Below are 21,664 nucleotides of genomic sequence, written 5' to 3'. Positions count from 1 at the left end.
CTAGTGTCAGTATGACACCATGAAGAGAACCATCTTTTCCCATGATCTTCATGTGCCCTATAAAACTTTCAAAAGACAGACAGAAAAGCTGATCAGGCTGCTACAGAAGAAATTAAGATCCTTTTGATTCCCTTAGGGAAGGGCAGTAAGATCTCAAACAGGTTGATTGGCTTATTTCACCCTGCATCCTTGCTCAAAGGACCAGAGCATCTCTGTTTTCTTCTGCTGTGATCCTATCCACCGTGAAAAAGAGGGAAAATGATCTAGGAAAGGCAACGGAAATGCAATACGGCCCTAGAATTTACTGCTGGACAGGATGACAGTTTGGCAATGATGACCTCCTGTAACAGGGTCCAAAACCATACTGAAGTCTGTAACGGTAGACAAGACTAGTTGTTATATGCACAAGACAGTGAATGTTAGAAAGTTTGGAAGGACAAAAGTCCATTCAGCAGCAGCACCACAGCAGTGACACTGAAAAGCTGTTTACCCAGATATCATCTTTCAGTTCAACTCAAACACCGACTTGATGAAGTATTTTACAGCAGGTCTTTGAGATCAAACTGTTTCAAACCCTAAATTCAGGAAAAGTTTTCTCAAAACCTCTACAGAGACGGTGAGTCAGGTCATGCGCTTAAAGCCAGCTCCCTCAGAAGCCAAAACATATCTTCTGGTGCCTCAGGTCAGTGTTTAAGATAAATAGGGTAAAACCAGGCCTAGGGTCATATTTACCCAGCTGAGAGCAAACAGACCCATGTTTGTCCGTCCAGTGCTCAGAGTTGACCAGTGACCAGTCTGGACACAGCCATGTTACTGCAATACTGGCACACTCTGCCTTCCAGCAGCTTCGTATTTACAGAGGTATATCATTAACACACCTTCCAAACCGGGATGCTCTTCTATCCAATGAGCTCAGGGCAGCTGAAGACATCTTCACCCATTGCTGTCTGCAGATACTCCCTCATCCCCAGAAGTGGTTCTTGCAAGCCACCAGGGAAGTAAAACAAAAGCTAGTGGTAGAAACTGGTACCAGCCAATCAAAGACAAAGTTTTATGACAGGAGACATGAGACCTACTGTCAAGGCTCCCAAAAATCAATGCTGGTTTCCCATTCTGAAGCACCACCAGGCTTTTTGAAAGCTGTTTTTAAGCTGGTAACAGTTTTTCTAAATGTGTCTCAGTGGGAGAGATACAAGAGCCAGCAAGATCTAAAAGAGATGAGGCTAAAGATCTGTTAGTGTTATCACCAGCTCAAAAGAGTTTGCAGGTGTAATGGCGGGGGCAGGGGAGGGGGGAGTATACCCTCTCTTTAAAAAGAAAGGAGAGGAAAAAAAAAGATACTGTTCTAAGGCTTTTAGGCAGGGTTCCTTTAATAGGAAAAATGATAAATACTTCAGATCACAAGCTATAAGTTACAAGCTTAATTTCATCCCCTTGCCAGTCTGCTTTGTCCCATGCCACAGCACAAGCGATGGGCTTGGAGATCACCTCAGGCACCCTCCATGCTTGGCTTCAACCAGCCCAGCCAGGCCTCCCAACCCACCAGCGCACACAGCAGCTCAGCTGTCAAGAGTGAGATCTTACCTATAGTTTGTCATCTTATCCCCCTCTGAGAGCTAGTAAAACTTCATTACTCTGTTAGTAAATTGTTCGAAAGCAAAGCATTTAAAAATATATGTTTTCCTTTTACCAGCATTGTGGCAAGAGATCATATAAATGCTGCACTGATTGCTATTGAGCTTATATTATTTAGGAACTAGACACACATCCACTCAAATATGTTTTTAATAATGAAAGAAGTACTTGTAAGTTCAGTACCCAATAGTCACATAAGGACAAAAGACATATTTATGCAGGAAAGTTAAGAACACAATATTAAGAAACATCTACCTGATCCACGACAGTCCCACACCAGGGACATTATAGCACAAATGTATCCATTAACTTGTCTCCACAGCATTTTCAGCTAATGGAAACGTTATTTCAGAATTAAAGCTTTTAGTGATGCAAGAAGCTTGCAGTGCACGTTCACCTAAATGCTAGGGGTTATGCACTTACTTCAAGTAGCATAGAAAAGCTCTGAGAAATGAAACTGTGTGAATACTCAGTTTTAGAGAAAAAAAATAGACTGATTTCTTTCTGAGGCTGGTGCAAAGCACACCAATCAAGACAAGTTACTTCATAAAAATGCTCAGGAGAAGGAATATATAAAATAACACGCATCGAGGCATACCTTGTTTTTAAAGGTTCATGACATTACTGTTATGCATTTTCTTCTTACTCAGTCCTAATTATTTCTTGCATCTTTTTCACTTTTATATCTTCACCAATGTCATTTAAGAAGTTCCACTTTTTACTGTTTCATCCCATTTGTTTTAAGTTATGTCCCATGAAAATGACATACAAGGCAACTGTCTGCAGAATTCATTCAAGGAGTACAAAACACCAAGGAAATTTTTGAAGCTTGAAGTGGACTTACTCTACAAAGGCCAAATTTGGAAAGAAGTTAAGATTTAACCAACTGAAATCTAGGGTAAAGAAATGCAGTTCTCATGGAAGTCCTCTAACAAGTTAATCAGTAGGTTATATCACTAAGGAAGAAAATAGGGTCCTCTGTATTCAACTAACATTAATGCAACTGATGTTTTGTTTTTTAAGTAACTATAAGTCAGAATACTTGCACTCATAAGTTACAATTAGTCTATTTTGTCCTTCCAGATTCAAAGCTGCACTAGGCAATGTTTCTGAAGTTTAATACAGTTCAGCCAGAAAGTAGTCTGTTCATTGCTGAAATAAGGCTGTGAGCCTAGAATTAAGATTCTTTTATATCTATTCCACTGCCCTTCCAAGTGCAAATTAAAGACTAATTCAAATAATTTGCCCACTTACCCTGTGTAATTGTTAACACTTTGTATCAAACCAGAATTTGACTCTATGGTTTGAAACCGATGAGCTGATATGAATACCACCAACAGTGTTACCCACATACAATTTGTTACCCACAGGCATACTGCAGTTTATTTATTTTTCATTTATGTATATGCTTAATGACTACATATTAAAAGACATCAAAAGGGTTAGGGGAACATAAAATAGTACCAGAAAGCTTGAGTTGCCCCAAGTAGATTGTTGCTATTTGATCATCAACACACCACCACTGTCTTCAACTACCTGAAGGGAACACACAGAGAAGCCAGATTCTTCTCAAAGATTCATGGTGGTAGGGCAAGGGGCAAGAGACTAAAGTTGCAAGAACGGAAATTCCAATTAGATATTAGGAAAGAAGTTTAACAATGACGGTAATCAAATGTCGTAACAACTTACTCAAAGAGACTGGAAGCGTTTATCCTTAGAGACATTAAAAACTCAACTGCACAAATCCTGAGCAAGCTGATATAAGTTGGTCCCACAGCAAGATGGACCACATGACTTCCACAGGTCTCTTCCAACTCAAAATTACTTTGATTTTGCCACATTTGCCTGATGCCTATTTCATAGATGGGCTGATGGTGGCATAGATGGATGATGCAGCCCCTGATATAATCTGAAGTAGCACGCTGGACCTTGTTCAAAAGTCTTACTGTTGAAGAGCCTTTCTAAGAAGAACAATAGCATACTAAGATTTGACATCTCTGTAGGAGCAACAAGAGCCAAGACCTCCATCACAGCTGCACCTAGCTTCAAAAGAAGATACTAAAATAAAAGCAAGGATACTAAGGAGATGCAAAGTTGGCAGTAAGAAGGATTAGATCCTTACAGGTAACATACCAAGAAAGTAAAGACATCATATGGACATAGCAGGTATTAAGAAACACTTGAAAGAGCAAAAGAAAACAGGCAGAACTAGGAGAGTCTGCTAGAAACAAGACAGCAGCCTTCACAAAGCTTAGGCAGTACCCAAATGAATATGGCTATGTAGGACTTCATTTGTCAAAATAAGACAAAACAAAGCAGACGATCCCCCCCAATTTAGAAGAGGAATAATTAAAAAAAAAATTTCCCTTCTTTCTTCAAAATGCATGGAGAACAAGAATGCATTGGATAAAGAAACAATCAGAGTACAGAAGGATGATCATCTGGAAAACATACACAGCGCAGTGACTTCTTTGCAATTGTTCTGTTTCTCCTTCTAATCCTTGCAGAAAACTGAAGCCTTAGTCTTGGTGATACCCAGGGTCTGTCTCAAGTCACGATAGGAGATGGGAACCAGAACCAAGGTACTAGGACACTTTTGATAGGATTTGAATACCCAGCACAGTGGCAGCGATATTCAACTGCTCACTTGAAACAAAACTGAGTATATGCTATTTTGGTATCAAAGACCAGAAGAGAGGCAAGCATGACAACTTTTAAGGGAACTTCAGGAAAGACCTCAACAATGAGGCTGCACATGTCTGTCAAGCAAGTTAAGAGAAAAGGGTAGCACCAAATAAGTATTACATAAACAGGGAAGAATCAAAGCAGCTTTTTCAGAGGGAAGTCCTGTTTCATAGACCTACTAGAATTCTCTAAAGGAAGCGGCAAGCACAGGCACAGGAGTGATGTAGCTGATGCAGTCAGTGTGACTACCAGAAGTCTTGTACCAAAAAATAATAAAAGCTTTCAAGGAAGTTAACTGATCACATGTGAGAGAAAAGGTCATTTAATGGACAGTAACTGGTAAAGAGATAGTAAGCAGACGGTAGGAAGAACAGTCACTTCTTACTCAGTGGAAGATGCTGACCAGTGCTGTTTCACAGATATCTGCGTCCTTTGTTATATCCATTCATAAATGACCTGAAAGTTAGTTCATAAAATTAAGTCACTCATCATCATTACAACCGCAAACATTTGTGGAAGGACTTTACAGGATTGAGTGACTAGACAATAAATCTGCAGATTAAACTCAGTAGAGGTTAAGTGATACATATGTGAAAACAATAATATGAACGGACAAGCTCTGAGCTCATTACTGATGAAGGAGTAAGATATTGGGATAACAGTATATAGTTTCATGACCGGGAGAAAAGGAAGTGAACAGAAGATAGTATACCACTGTAAAAGTCTATAGTGCATTCACACCTTGACTCCTGTGTGAGGCTTTGCTCTGCCTCCCATTCTCTCCCTTTCTACCTCACCAACTCGGGAGGAAGAAAAGGTCTGGAAATCTGTCTCCTTTAAATTCAATTTATTATTAGGGATGTGTTGAAGCTAAGCAGATTGTGGATTTACAGCCTGAAACTGGACAAATTGTGAACTCTTGGGTGCAGCACACATACATGTAGGGACAGTTAATGGTACAATACTGGAATAATACTGGGCAACCATGTATCATAAAAGATGCCAAATCCAATGCAAACTCATTCATACTTTATCCCAGAAAAGGTCCCTGATTCACCTATTCCTTAAACTATGCCCATGCCAGTGAGCATACAAATAGTTAAGCAGCCACAAACTACAAGGTTCAGTAATTCAGCTTGTTCCCCATCCCAATGTTACTCAGCAGCACAGATCCCAGCCCTGTATATCAACCCTGGTTTTAATACTCTAACACTCCATCAGATAGCTGCTTTTGGCTCCAGTGGTCCCCCACAGTCAGAACGGAAGTCACCCCTAGGCACAGCCATACTCCCTGCCTTCCTGAGGTACTTTGAGACGAATAAACACATTTTAGTCCCAGCACTAGAATCTGTGGTGTTCCCAAAGAGATAATCATAGAATCATAGGGTTGGAAGGGACCTCTGGAGATCATCTAGTCCAACCCCCCTGCCAGACCAGGGCTACCTTAGAGCAGGTTGCACAGGAACGCGTCCAGGCGGGTTTTGAATGTCTCCAGAAGATGGAGACTCCACCACCTCCCTGAGCAGCCTGTTCCAGTGCTCTGCCACCCTAAAGGTAAAGAAGTTCCTCCTCATGTTTAGGTGGAACTTCCTATACTCAAGTTTGTGCCTGTTACCTCTTGTCCTGTCACTGGGCACCACCGAAAAGAGCCTGGCCCCATCCTCCTGGCACCCACCCTTTAAGTATTTATAAGTATAATCTCTCCCCCAAGAATCTTTTGCCTCCCATACCCCCATATTCATCTTTCTAACAGGTATAGTCTTTGTTACACATGGAGGTCTCATGGCTCAGCCAGCCACCAGCCTCTTCCACATAACGCAAAGAAACTTGCAAGGACTCTTGAGTACCAAAACCCTGCAAAGAGGCATTATCTCCTATGTCAAGATAGCAGTCTAGAAATAATTTTAATGTAACAAGCACAAACATATTTGTGGTCAGGATGTTGAACCCTCCATTGTCCATCGACTGCAGAACACAGCTCTTAAACATCTTTGTAAACTGTTTGCTAGGAGTTGTCAAATCTTTGCTTACCTGAATGAAAGTAGCACCCTCTACTGCTGCCTTCAGGTCTGTAGAGATGCTAATGAGAGCCAACTGCTGCTCCACACTCAAAGTTCCTTTCAGGAATCCTGACTCCTCCAGCTCTTTCATTTGTTTGCTGACAAAAACAACACACGCAATTAAGTACTTTATCATTGTTAAGCCAGCACTAATTTTTTTAAAAAGCTTCTTAACAACCCAGTAATATGCCGTTTGCCATGCCACTGCATATATTTATACTCAAAAAAATAGAAAGGTTATTTTTCAGTTATTTCTCTTTGCTCTCCCCATCTTACAACATTTTTCTTCTCTTCAAGCACAGACAGCTCCAAGATCTACTCCTAGACACAAGCATGTCACCACCTCAAACCTGTTTTCACCGGTGCAGGATCAGCAGGAATTTTTCAACTCATATTTAATGCAAAGAGAGGTCTCATATACTTCATCTAGCTTTACAAACAACAGCTCTTTTGGTATGAAGCCTCACTGCAGGAACACTGTTTAACTGAATAGAAATAAATATTCCATACAGCTAGGAGTCCTCCCCACACCCCCAAAGAACCAGAAACAAACAAACAAACAAAAAAAAAAAACACAAAAAAACACCCAAACCCATACCCCTAAAAGAGGTAAAGACTACAAAGCGTCAGAAAATTCAAGTAGTTACTAAATTGAGTGGCCAGAGCTTGAACTGAACATTCAAGTACATGTAACTGCTCGGGCTGGACATGTTACCTTCTCAGAAGTATCTATCATTTTAAGGTCTCAGAAGTCCAGAGCAAGCAAGCCATTTTCCAAACCGCTAAAAGTCACTTAGAAGAGCAGTTCCCACCGGAATTAAGTGGGATTAAACTATCTGATCACAATCAACACAAAGCTATTTGATGTTGCCATTATCAGTTAAAGCTGTCAGTTACCTCAAGCCAGAACTCCTCTGAGCCTTTGGTTATTATCCAGCAATAATTGCTCATCTTGAACAGAGGAGGAAATTGAGCTAATAATTAGCAGCAGGGAAAAAAAAAAAAAAAAAAAACCAAAACAAAACACACACAGAAAAAAATCCTTTCTTCTTCCTACCAATTGAATTCTGAAGCTTTAGCTTCTTTTTGGATGCCTTTCTACATCATAAATTGTACTTGCCACCCAGTTGGAGGGTGGAAAAGCTGTAGCAGAGAAGCTGTACAGCCTGGAAAAAGTTAGTGTATTTTTGTACTGCACAAGTCATACAACTGCGCATAGAATAACCCGTGATCCATCATGTGTTTCCTGACTGACTGTGGCACTGGGGCACACATGACAGTCTTCGTTAGGCACTTTATGGGACAGTACATGTTAAATGGGCAGAACATATTTATCTAGGCCCAGATGATCTCCACTGCCAGCCACACCTCAGTCCTTAATACACCTGCCAGGCCCCTCCACGTACCCAGATAGTAACGCTGGATTAATTTTTGTATGCTTGTCACAACCTCCAGCAGCCAGAGACAAACACCTTCCTTAGAAGCCGGACAGTCAGCCACAGGGTCAGGACAACGCAGCCCCAGACCACTTCTCCAGCACTTATACCCTGGGGAGGCATTTCGTCACCACTGCCAATGGCACTGCTGCAGCCACCAGCAATCCCAAACACACCAGACAGTGAGCAACTGGACCTAAGCTCAACTGCTTTATGCAGCTGTGGGAAGTATCATCTATATTTTTCCAACAGCATTTTAAATGAATTGAAAAGGATGTAGATCACACTGCCTCTTTTTCTCTCTACCCCTTTCAGACCACCAGCTGAGCAATGTGTAATAACACACTCACACTCTGTCAAATCGTCCTTTTATTTAGAGCTCTTTCCTGTCAAGAAGTATTGAGTCCATAGATCAAAAAAATATTAAGCTTCCTTCTCCAGATTTTCCTAAACAAAACGAGTGGGATTCACCTCATCTACCCTGTCAACATGTACATCTGAGACAGTCATCTTCAGCTCTTAGAGAAGCGAGAACTAAGTGTTTCAGGTGTGTTTATCTGATCTTTTACAGGCATCCAAGTACGCAATCCATCTTGTCTTATAATGGAAATACCTATTCCCCCCTCCCAGAGAAAATAGCTTAGAATGAGAGAGTTAGACGATAGTATTCTGAAGTTACCAAAAAGATGAAAATGTGCAGGGAATTAAAGACAGTCCAGTTCTTTCTTAACTATACAGATGCAAGTCAAATTTCAGCAGAGATTCAATAGGCCCTCAGATCTTTAGCTTGAACTGGCTCATTAAATCTACCCTTAACTTCTAAAGAACCAGAATTTTACTTCAGCATCCATGTAGTTGTGTTGTGTCCAAGAAAATACAGCAAATACAGTCTCTAGCACTTTTATCGTGGCTTTATTAAGAGGTCATAAACACCTGCTGCTCTACAAGTTACTTTGATGTAATTTCTTCCGCTCAAAGTCATGGAAAAGAGAACATTTGTTTCCCAGCAAACAAAACAGTTTCCTAATACATCTTTCTGACACCAACCCAGAGCAGCAACACCTTATCCTGGGAGCAACCTCAATAAGGTCAAGGCAAGGAGCACTCAGGAGGAGCCAAAAAATGCCTAGAGCAGTTCTGCTCCTGGTTTAGCATAATGGTTGGAAGAAACAAATACCTTCAGATCACCGTGGACTTTGTACAATGAATCAAAGTATTTCCAGTAACTTGGGAATAGGTAAGATTCCAACAGAGGCTCTGTTTGAAGCTGGTAAAAGTGACAGTGCACCTTCTAAACTAGAATACGCACCCATATTTTGAACTGGGAAGAACAAAAGCAACAACAAAAATCCACATGCATGTGCACACACAGCACTAACTCCTACATTAACTTTTAATGCTAAATTAATTTAGCATTAACTTTCTCCTCTTCAATGAGCTGCTTCAGCAATTAACACCACATAATCATTTCTGTACTGCAAGTTCTAACATTTCGGCTTTATTTTTGTCAGAGCTGATCACGGACAATAATTTTTGACTCTTAGGCAGAGCACGCCTGGGTAAACAGCTAGGCACTGCATTCTGTTTATATTGGACAAGCTTTGAAAAGGTTGGAAAACAAAGCCAAGAGTCATACGCTTTTTAGACACTGCTCAGGTCTGTCCTGTTTGCTTCCCTGGAGTCCCTTAGACTTGGTGTCAAAATTAGTATTCCTACCAGTTTATACAGTCTAAAACTGATGAGAAGAATTCCGTTAACAGCTTTCTGCCTCTTTTCTCAAATATGGACTTAGGTTCAAAACCCCAGATCTTTCCTACCCAAAGCTAAACTAGCCAGAAATTCTTTTCTGGTAAGTTTTGTTTAAAAGCACTTCAAGAAAGAAAAAAAAAAAAAAAAAAAAAAAAAAGTGATCCAACAGTCCCCGCAGGCAGCAGAAATAAGCAGGAAATCCATCAAGTTTCTGGATGAGTTCCCCATTTGGTTTCTGAACAACATAGCAAATGGATGGCTGGAAAGCACAGACTTCTGCTTTTGAGCAGTCTGTGTGGTAAGGAATAGGAAATGGGAAGTTTCAACTCCATTTTCCAAGCTGCCAGGGTATACCACAGCTTACTAGGCAAGAGGTCCTTCCAATACTTAAGGTTTCCAGCACACTAAAGGTGCCAGTGCTTCATCTGTAAAGAAACAGGTGCACCTAAACTACAGTATCTAAACTTTTGACTCCTTCACACCTTGTGAGGCAAGATGGTAAGGAACAAATCATAGAATCATTTATGTTGAAAAAGACCTTTAAGATCATTGAGTCCAACTGTAAACCTAACACTGCCAACTCCACCACTAAACCATGTCCCTAAGTGCCACATCTACACATCTTAAATACCTCCAGGGACAGCGACTCAACAACTTCCCTGTGCAGCCTGTTCCAATGCTTGACAATCCTTTCAGTGAAGAAATTTTTCCTAATATCTAATCTAAACCTCCCTGGCGCAACTTGAGGCTGTTTCCCTAATTCAAAAGGTCTTAACTACCATTCAACAAAAGTTCAGTTCCCAGGTCTACTTGCTTAAATCCAGCATCCTCCTCTTGCTCATAGGCTGCATATTGCTTTTAAAAAACAAAACCAAAATTTAAGTTTGAAGAGACCACAACAGAATTATTTCTTTCTTTGAAAAGGGCGAAGTTCTTGTTCACTTTCTGTGCAATATGACACTAGCGTCATCCTCACTGGTCCTCTGAAACTCCACTCCATGACTGCTAACTGAGTGATTCAAAAAGGCTAGAGTGACAGACTAAAAGATATGGCTTAGACTAAAAGATATGGCTTTTATTTTTCTTCCACAAGTTTTTACAGAAGTTTGCAGCACCTATCTCCTGTTCCACACCTTTCCTTCTCTGCTGGTGATGACCATCCTGTCATTTCTGCTCCTCTGTCATAAGCCATTACACACTACACTGTGCACCAAGAACACCATTTCTTAATTAACCTGCAAAACCACTGTCTTCAGACTTTAGAACTTAAGGCTGGACTGATTTTTCCTCCTAAACAAAAGTCTTCCTGTTAACATCACCGATCTTCATGACAGCCATTTATTTAAATTAGTATAGTTATTTAAACATGGAATAGGAAATAAAATTTACACAGTACTTGAATTTTGGCCTTTTTTTTTTTTTTTACCCCTCTTCACCAATATATTTACTGAAATTTTGGCTGGTTTCTTCCACAAATGAATTTTATATGCTAAACTCTCTTTATACTCCCTTGGGGTAGTAGATTGCCCACACTTTTGTGGCAAAGGTATTCCCCTGGTATTTATCATGCATTAAGGCACAAACATACAGCAGTGCACCACTGACCTCTACTGGATGACTTTTTATTCAAAGCAGCCTAGACTTCAGGGTGATCACCCCTGAGGATGACCACAGACTGAGGTCACTGCAGCCATGTCCACAGAACACACCACGGGACTTTGCGTTGCAATTGTATTATGTGCACAGTTTGAAGACTTTGACTCATACCTGTAAGGTCTTTGAAAAACAAAGAATTCACATGCATAAGAAAATACTTCTTCCTTTTCCAGCCCACACTTTGTCTACCCCCAGAATTTTACTGTTGTACCTGACTGCCCATGTCAACACTACTCTGGAAATGGAGCCAGTATTTGCTTCAAGATAAGGCACCCAATCTATAACAACACTCCTTATCACGTAAACTACCTGGGATGCTCATGGTTACAAATCCTAATCTAAAAGTTTTTAGAGAAGGACCTTGCAAGTGATGCTAATACTTAACCCATCTTGTTCACACCCCACTGCCTCACCTTTATCCACAGCTATTATTGGGCAGTCATAGCATTCAGCACACACTGCTGCAACAAGCAAATACTCACAAGATTAAAGACCACTGAATCACAAACTTACTGCACAAAGCAGCAAGGAGAAAGGAGGAAAGAAAAGAAGACAACACCAATATTATTCTTTAAAAGTTCAGCTAACCATCGCTGTCAAAGACTCGGGCCATTGACCAGTCGTGGCACGAGACTACTATCTAGTGCTGTCTGATAAATGGGAGGGTAGTCAGCACGGCACCAAAAAAAAACCCCACCAAACACACTAGTAGTGGTCCCACATATCTAGCCCAAGATATAATGGACCAAGTCCACAAAATGGCCAAATAATAAGCTGCTAATATTGAGTTGCAATTGGTCATTGGAAAGCATGAGCAACCACTTTCCATCTTCCTGCTTCCCCCAGACTAAAAGTAAGCAAACAGCACACCACCACAGAAAAGCTATTACATATTACACCACCTTGAAAGAGCAGTGCAAGGTAGACCGCAGAAGCACGTATGTTTCTGTCAAGACAAGAGAGATCCAGCATTGTCAAACGCACTTCATCCATACCAATGGCAGTTTATTAAAGAGGGACAGTTGCACATATCCCTTTAACACAGTTTTGAAGAGGCACAAAGCAAAGGACTACAGAGGAGCCTGGACAGAGCATAAGAGCATGGTGACACACAAAATCCAATCAAAGTCCTGAGATCTCCTAAAGTTATCACACACACAAACTGTTTTCCAGCCGTGGCACTCTCAGGTTGTCTATACTGGCATTACAGAAACTGGATGCTGCAACAAGAGCAAAGATTTTGTAACAGGAAAATGCAGTTACAGTCATGTTTTTCCATGTTAAACGCAGAGTCGCCAATATTGCTGAGGCTGAGCAAGGTCTGCAACTCATTACAAGTCACTTCTTACCGCTAGAAGATTGTGCTGTCTCCACATCTAGTGAGCTAAGTTCACTCATTAGGTATGTCAAGATAAAATTGAAAGGTAGAATCGAGCCCATGATTTAGCACAAGCTTGATGTGACGGTGTCAGGCACTCAAGATCAAAATGTATTTTGATAAGAATTCTGTACTTAGAAGGTGTCCCATCAAAGGAAATATATAAAACTATGAAGGAAGACCTAAGCCAAGCTGCATTTTGCCCTTGATACAAAAACAGTGTCAATACAATACAGCAATACAGACCAGAGACTGGAAGAGGAAGCCAGCTTGGGAGAAGTTTCTAACCACAGCCATGGAACAGGCCATGAGCTAGGAAAAGAGAGCAAAGCCTCCATCAGTGTACTCCTCATGCTACAAAACCAATCCAGGAAACTGTTGTGCTTTTTATACAAACAAAGCATAAGAGGGCACCAGACAGCAAGAAGTAATACACCTTCAAATGTCTTTCCTAGAGACTTGTGTCCTCCTGGAATGAGAAAGATAATGAGCTTGAGTTACAGGGGGGCAGAGTCTTTCAAAACTCTGGCTATAACGAAGTCATAGATATGATTTACTACCTTGGCCTTGCAACCTGCCATACATTGGGCACTTCATTACAAGTTCCAGATCCCCATTCACAACAGTACAGAATTCTTAAAGTACTTCTCTCTACTTGGCCAGGGTGAGCAGCAAAATGCTACTTTTTTCCAGGCCCTGTATCTTGTTCGGGTTTCACAGCAATTATGCTCCTACAGCACAGAAAAAGTTAAGGTTGCTTAGTGCAATACTGTGCTTTACTAAGTCCAATAAAATTTACGGTTAAATTAATACTTAATGAAGAGAGGAAGTGTGGTATTCCGATCTCAAGGCTGCTTGGCTCCAACTCTTTAAAGGCCCACAGTCTTTGAACCATGCAGAAGAGCAACCTACAGTCAGATAAAGCTGACATACAAGTAGTTCCCACTGAACAGCCTCGCTTTTGAGCTTAAAGTACTAGGCAACCTTAGCACCATGTATCAGTTTTCAGAAGGCAAAGTTCAGGAAGAACCAAACTCACTAATAATTTATTTCATTTTAATTAATTAAATTTAAGGGAAAGGGCCCCTATTATTTAGTAAAGAGAGGGTCAAAGTTGCTTCCCTTCCAACCAAATATGTTTTGATATTAGTATTGCATTTCACTTCTATCTATGCAATAAAAGTAGCAATATTATCTTTATGTGCCCATATCCCTAGATACAACTAGCACTTCACCCTGATCCAGAAAATTTTTCAACTTGGGCTAACTGAAGAAAGGAAGGATCAGAAGATAGAAAAAAGCTTCTAGTATAAATTTACTGTTTAGTGCAGTTGAATAGAAATACGTAGTTTTAAATAATGATCTTGTCTTTATATTTTAGCACAGACTACTTCCTGAGATCTTCTACGGGTTCTTTTTTCCTTAAGTTAGCTATAGCCTCTATGCCTACAACTGTTTGGTTTTTATACATTAAAAGTTTACCTGCTCCCATGTCCTGGAGGAGACACAGTTTTGTATCTAAGCAAATACCACATTTAATCAGCATCTACTTCTAGAAAGAAATCACAGAACACATGTGCAAATATCCAAATTTGCTCTCTTCAGAGTCAACTAAACTTTTTCCCCTTGCAATAGTCCGTTATACGCAGGAAAACTGTTCTATATAAAACATGAACCAGTTACACAGGGGAAAAAAATACAGTGTTTCCAATGTAATGAATCAATCTTTACCAGCAGCATAGTTGTGTTTAGAACAGTAGCACAGTAACCATTTGAAAAAAGTTTTACATATCACAAGGATCATAAAGGTTTTTTTGGGGGGGCTGCACTAAAGCATTACTGCACCATATGCTTTAGGATTACTTTCAGGAATAGGGTACTACTTTTTTTCCTAATTCTCATTATTTTAAAGTTTATCAGTCTTGCATTCAAACCAGAATCCCACTGACTCAGAAGAAAGGATATGAAAAGCTACATTGTCCAAGACAGGTTACTACAGCATGCATTCAGTAGGTCAAGCGTGGCATAAAGCTGTTCATTAGTTTGTTTCTTCAGCAGAACAAAAGGTTGTTCCATTAGAGCAGACACTGGTTAATAATGCCACTGGTACACCCAGTTCAACCCAATGCGCAGTCATTTTGCGTGCCAGAGCACTGCCTGCCATGTGCCTGTCAACAGGTAGATAGGTAGTAAATCCATCACACCGTGTTAGGCCTTAGTAAATACACTCTCCTTGTCTTCCCGTATCTCATCTACCGATATTGCGGTAGCACCATACATATTTCCACTTGTTTCAGTAGATCCAAAATCCACACTTTAATCTTATTTTTTACCCATAACCAAGTGTTTTGAATAAATTTACAGAGTACACTTCAGATTTCCCACATAGATACACACAGGTTCTCATGATCATTGTAGGTTTATTCCAGACTCATTCCAGTTCTCTTGCAGGACTACACAGCCCTGTCGCCCCTACTATAGTGTGAGAGTTGAATTCATGAGGTTAATGAACCCTGAGATGTCCCTTATATAAATTCAGAACAACAAGTTACAAGTCAAGTTACACGTCAATGTACTAAAAGTCCATCGCATAAAATAGTTAATAAATACAGAAGTATAATTTGTCATCAAAGGAGTATCATCTCCTTTTAGAAGTAAAGTGCAATTTAAGTAGTGAACAAGATTCACTTTTCTTTTGTTTATAAAAGGTAAACTATGGTCGTCCGTACACTACAATTTCTCCTTAATATGTAGAGCACCTCCATACACTAAAAGTTCATGGACTGCAGACTAGAGCGGAACAAATGCTTTTCAAAACTAAACCAATAACAACAAAACAACACAAAACCCCTAAACTAAAACCTTCTGTAAAAGTGCTAGCTATTTGCTAAGAAAAAGGAAAGCAAATCCCAGCAAGTCCAGAGAAGTAGCCACCAGCTGGCTTTACGAGTTGCTCTCTCCTGCAAGCCCTCGTTACCTACTCAAGCTCCAACCCTTACACAAGTATCGTATCAGTAACTCAAAGGGATTTACTGCAGGCTGTGTGCTATGAAATGGGTGCAAAGAAGTTCAAGTTTGACAATATTTTGATAGATACAATCAGTAAAATACTGGTTGAAGGAAAGTGCATAGCTTGTACTCTAATCACAAGCAGTATGTTGTCCTGAAACTAGGCTTTTAACTAGGATGTTACAACAGCCAAGATACACAAGTTAATTATAAGTTGAGTTAAGAACACCTTATGCAAATGCAAAACCTGCTTTGAACTCCTATGGGGCAGCACATGCAGGCACATGACAGTACAGACACCCAAATAGCACTGTACTCTATTACACAAGACATTTTGTGCTTTACTTTTCCAAGCCAAAAACCTTAGAAGGCTAAAGGCTTCATTTCACTATTAGAGAAAGAAAAAATTAAGGGTGAGTGCTCTCTTCAGTAATGTAGACTGCAAAACTTCCCCCTCCGCAATAATCCAGAACCTCATCAGGGCTACCACTATGGCAGCAATTCTGCAAAAAACAAGTCTCTGTCATCTAGGTGTAGCAATAGAGGTGTTTGGTGTGATTAACACCTACCTGGAAAGAGAGGTTTGGTGAAATTAAAAAAAAATTAAAAAATTGTAGGAGATGATAGATTTTCCCCTCTCTTGTTACTAAGCCTTTTCTAGCAAGTCTCACTGGATATCACATACCGTTTAACTTCTAAACCCCAGCAACTGAACTGACCTACAAGGGGCTCCTGAAGTCACTTCTCCTTGGTGTAAGCCTTGTTACAAAAAGGCAGTCAGGACTCAACACACCACAACCCTTTTCTAGGTGCAGCTTACTTCCCATAGCAGCTAACACACAGCAGCTGATGTATTTCACTCCAAGGCACCACGAAGGGAGGGGTTGATGCATTTAGGCTGATGCTGATCATGAAGCAACCTGTCCTTTAGAATGCTGATACAGAAACCTAAGATTGTTCACAGAACCACTCTATAAATGCAATGTCTCTCAAAGCCACATAAAAAGCTATTATTTCAGGTCCAGCAAGAAGAGGGTGAATAGAACCAACCAGCCACTGTCCCTTCTAACATAAGAACTAGGGGCCAAACAGAGCAACTGAGGACCCAGGTTGAAAACAAAAAGGGAACAGCTCTTCACACAGTGAGCCATAAACCTGCAGAACACAAAGTCCTTTGGCAAGAAGGCTGCAAAAGGATTTACACAGGTTCAAGGGAAGGTTAGAGAAATACTTGGAAGAAATCTAGTTAGAGTTACTGAATACACACACAATTTCTAGGCACTGAAGGTTGGGGGAGGGGAGCAGACAGGCAGGACTTGAACTTGTAGCTCTGTCATGTACCAAAAGCACATGTCTTTAGCCGTAGTGCCACAAAGCAACACAGTAAAGGGCTGGAGGATTGGTGGTCTAAACCAGTGTGATTGTTCTTGTGTGTTCACACTCTCAAATTTGCTCTTTCTAAAGATGCTTCCCAGCCTCTACTATAACTGATCAGTTGTTGCATCATCAGTGGAACTCGCAATCCATTCCTTTAAGACTCAAAAAATATTAGTTTGAGAATTTAAAAAATTCTAGTTATAAAATACTAATAATTGCAGTAGGGCTCCTCAGCAATCCATATTAACCTACTTCCATTCTGAAAGTCTCTGTTGTCTTTTTATGCAAAAACTCTTATGTTCATGTATTTTAAACTTAACCTATATCATGGTAAACATCGTTTCAAGAATATGGATCTAAACTTAAGCTCTTAAATCATTACTTAAGAATTAAAGTGCTCTTCAGAAGTGTCATTGGGAACACAGTTCTGATCTTAACAGGACCTGTACTTCCAAGTTAAAGCCTTCTTCCAAGCTTAAAACCTATGTTCCCTTAAATAGTAAGATGTGGCTGTTCATTCATGATTACAGAAACCCCAGTTTCATTACAGTCCTGGTCATTTCAAGTCAGGTGACCTACCGAATGTTTTCCAGTGCACTTGTTAGCTGTTGTTGTGCAATATCATAAAGTTTCACTTTTAAGCCTCCAGCAGCAAATACCATGGCCCAGCTGCGACCAATGAGTCCACTGAAAAGAAAATAAATATCAGTCAATTAATAAAGCAGCATTTCTTTTGGGGAAGGGGGTCTGAAAAGCATTACAAGAAGGAAAACAGAGCTTGGACTCTTCAATATTTCATGAAAAGATCAGTGACATACTGATAAGAAACAAATCCCTCTCTAACAGAGAAATATCCTTTGTTAGCTGTGTAGCAGCTTCTCTAAGAGCTGGAAGAAAGATAATGAGCAAGAAAAAGACGAAGCAGAAAAAGGACAGCAAAATTCCAAACGGTAGGAACCACTACTTTGGGACACTGCACTCAAGTATCAACAGTTCTCGCAGCTGCAATCTTAACCTGGAATTGGTGCATAGAATTACATTAAAGAGGTGGGTTTTTTTCCCCACTATTTTTAAAACTGATCTGTTCAGTTCATAGTCTAAAGACAGACACCAGCCCATTGGTCCAAGAGTTCAGGATCTTGCTTCAGAGATTATCAGAAAAGGCCCAGCTACTAAAGTCCTCTACAATTCAGGAAGTACCATGAGCATGTGAAAAGGAAAAACCCCAAAAATCGTAACTATGTGTTTGATATTGCTTTTCCACCTACTGACTTCTAGCACTACCTTTATTTTTAGATGAAGCACCCTACGATGCTGAAGGCATGCAGGAACAGTCTGCCTACATCTTTTGTTGAAGTCAAATTACTGAGAAATGCCCAGAGGAAGCTTGTAGTAACTGACAATTTAATCATGTCTCTTAAAGCAACGCAGGTTTTAACTTAATTAGATTCATAGCGGGCATCAGTCTCTTCAAACAGAAGCACTGAGGAACAGGGTAGTAATCTTAAATAACCTGAGATCAGAAAAAAAATAATAAATCTTTAACAAAGACAGGAGCAGAACTCCATATCCACGACTGTTACAGTGGCAGGTCTTATAATTTCATGCATTTCCTGTCACTTCCAAGACCACTGTATTTGCAGTATTAAACTCAAGCAATCTCTGGCAACTGGAAAATGCAGGGCCACTAGGGCATCAATAAAGGATTAAAAGGGGAGTAAAAGTCAGAGATAAAGCACTAGGGCAGATGAGAAAAGGTAAACAGGAACATGCTCAGCCTTTGGTTTAAATATGAAAAAGAGGAACAAAACAGGAAGCTTCAGGAAACAGCAGGGATCAGTGGAAATAACTGGGACCAAAAAAGAAAAAAGAAAGTTAAACTTTGCATTTAGTGTTGTTAAGCGGCAGTAAGCTCTCACTCAAAACTTACCATTTAAAACAAAAACCATACACACAACTTCACTGTAGTAAGCCCAGACCTCAGAATTTCTCAGGCAAGCTACAGAACATGCACATTTACAGAAAAGCTAAAGTATGGGTCAAGATTTGTTAGCTACTGTAGCCTCCTGAGTAACACATATTTCTAAAATAAAAGCACTTGGATCACACAAACAAGCATAGCTACCAGTATCTTCATAAATTAGCATCATCTCTTTCAAATGGCACTTTTAAATGAAGATTCCTTAAATCAATGTTTGATCAATTTTTTTTTTTCTTTTATTTCCATACAGGTTTTTAGGATTGTGGGGGTTGTTTTTCTTTTGAACTACAGACCATACAAAATAAGTCCAGCTCTCCGGCCCTTTGTACACCTATGGTGAATAAAAGCTCCCCGAGCGCCACCGGTAAGAGCCAGCTTTGTCACCACCACATGACAGCGCCCAGACACGTGTGCTGAGACCTCAAGCAGTCTCACCAATAAAGTTCGTTGCAGCCCACGCTTTTAGCACAGAGTTACAGCAGTGGGTAGGGGGCTGTTACTCTCGGGCAGGTTTTTCCTCTCCCCACCAGATTACTGTTCAAATAGAGAACCTCAGTTTTAGCTCAAGAGAAGGATGAAACAACGTATTCCTACACAAGCCAGAAACATCACTGTATCTTGCGGCAAAAAGGTATTACTGAAGGAGCGCCCAAGAGAAACTTAGGAGTTTCTTGACATAGTTGACAAACAGGATCTCAACGCTGTGCTCAGACTTCCCCACTCCTCTCGCGCTCACACAAAACATCGCAATGGAAGAGGGCAGCAGTCTTTCGGACCTGAAGGATGACTGACTTCGAGTAGAGATGCTGCAGATGTTTGTTTGCTGTTTGTTACGGGCTGTAATTTTTTTTTTTTTTTAATTTTTTTTTTTTTTTTTTTTTTAAGTAGCACAGAACTGTCAGGGACTTCAGCACTAAAACACTCTTTCTAACGAGCCAAACTGGAGCCTGGCCCGCCGGGCTCCCGAACCCCAGCGGCAGCAGGAACCCGCACCCGGTCAGCTCTGCCCCAGCCCGGCTCTCCCACGCGCCGAAACCCACCGACTGCCCCGAATTAGCACCTCGCTACGGCAGCCGAGGCCCGCAAGGGCAGGGAGGGCTGAGGCGGCAAACCCACCTCCCCGCAGGCCGGGCCTCGCCGGGACAGCGCCCGACACCCTTCGCACGTCCCCGGGCTCCCAGAGCCCCCGGGGCCCGAGCTGGGCTGCCACCTCCTCCCCGGGGCGCTGCACCTATTCGCCTGAGAGGGAACTTTACCTGCCGATGATGGCAACCTGCGAAGGCTCCATGCCTGCGGGCGCCGGTCCGGGCGATGCGGGATGAAGAGCCGTCACCGCCGCCAGTGCCGCCCCGGCCTCACTGCGCGCCCGCCCCCCACCCACAGCTCCCGCCATGTTACGGCCGCCCCCATTGGATACTGCTAGCAGCGCTCCGATTGGCTCCGCGCCGCGCCCCTCAGCGGCCGCTCCTCGAGCCGCCCCGCGGCCTTCGCTTCCCCGACGGGGAGAGAGCCCGCCCCTAGGCGGCGCGGGGAGCGGCCGGCCCCGGCCGGGCGACAGCGGGTTCCTCTCGCCCATAGGCTCCCGGTGCCCTCCCCCACACGACACGGAGAGGTCTCCCCGTCCCCCCCACCTACCGGCGGCTCTCACCTGGGCCGAGTCCCAGCTCGCCTCCTTCCCCTCCTCAACCTCCACAGGCGGCAGGGGGCACGGCCATGACACCTCCTCTCACAGGATCAGCACAGTCTTCCCCACAAACTCGACGTGCTGGTGGCACTGCTTTGGCCCCTGTGGAAAGGCAGGCCCTGCGTGTTCACCCTCAGGCTGCACCAAGAGGTAGGCAGGCAAGGGTGGTCACCTGTGGGACGAGGGTGGTCACCTGCGGGACAAGGGGCAGGTGGTCAGACTTTGACTGGATAGAGGCCTGCCAGGTATACCCACTTGGGGAGGGACAAGGCCAAGGTTTGGGTATAGACCAAGGTTTTTTACCCTACCATTATAAAGGGTAGACCCTTGTGGCTGCGTAATCAAAGGTGTTCAGATACTCTCAGGTGAGCTCCCAATAAAACTGTGAGAGTCTGGGCCTTAGGATTCACAGCCGCCTTTGAGGACCCAAAGACCCCCATCACGCTTTGACCAGAGACAGTACAAGAATACATCAAACGCCATTGCTCTCTATTTTTTGACAAGGGCATAAATGAATTACAAAGTAAAGTTCAAATTTGAAACTAATTCCATACTTTTTTCACATTAAGCAAGGCCTTATTATTCTTAAAAATACTTTCTTCTTGAATTCTGAATTAAAAATATATTTTTGCTGTCCTTGGTTTTCATAGAAAAACTTTAAAAAAAATTGTGCAAAACTGTGACATTACAATGTCAACATAATCTTTAAGCTGCTCTACAATATCTCCTGTTCCTGTTGGCATGGTGCATTACTCATTTTTTCTAATTCTGTGTAGTTCCTACTCATCTGCATATTGCTCTGTAATCTTGCTGGATATTCCTGAAAAGAAACAAAAGTTAACATTTTAAATTCTTACTTGTTTTCAAGGATTATATTACAGTACTCTTAATATAGGTGAGAAATGCTTGCAAGTTTTCTTGTGTTTCTGGCTTTCTGAAAAAAATTAAGTTGAAAATTAATACATTTGTTCCCAGAATAAATGTTTCATAGTTACTGACAAAGTTCAGCGAACC

General features: G+C 41.5%; 1 protein-coding gene across 1 annotated transcript in view; it reads right to left on the bottom strand.

Annotated features, from left to right (window-relative positions):
• The window catches only part of CRYL1 (crystallin lambda 1), a 59,831-nt gene extending 39,536 nt beyond the window's left edge, over positions 1 to 20,295 (bottom strand). Inside the window, exons 1-3 of the mRNA XM_082489162.1 lie at positions 20,223 to 20,295; positions 17,565 to 17,672; positions 6,352 to 6,478 (exon numbers count right to left, since the gene is read on the bottom strand). Of these exons, the coding sequence (XP_082345288.1) occupies positions 6,352 to 6,478; positions 17,565 to 17,672; positions 20,223 to 20,254 (267 nt within the window). The 5' untranslated portion in view covers positions 20,255 to 20,295. The remainder of the gene's footprint in view (positions 1 to 6,351; positions 6,479 to 17,564; positions 17,673 to 20,222) is intronic.
• Positions 20,296 to 21,664: the final 1,369 nt, after the last annotated feature.

Source organism: Vanellus vanellus (assembly GCF_965231255.1).
Source record: "Vanellus vanellus genome assembly, chromosome: 1".
NCBI classification, from domain to species: Eukaryota; Metazoa; Chordata; class Aves; order Charadriiformes; family Charadriidae; genus Vanellus; species Vanellus vanellus.
Note: the sequence above shows the minus strand (reverse complement) of the source record. Positions and strands in the feature narration are given on the sequence as shown.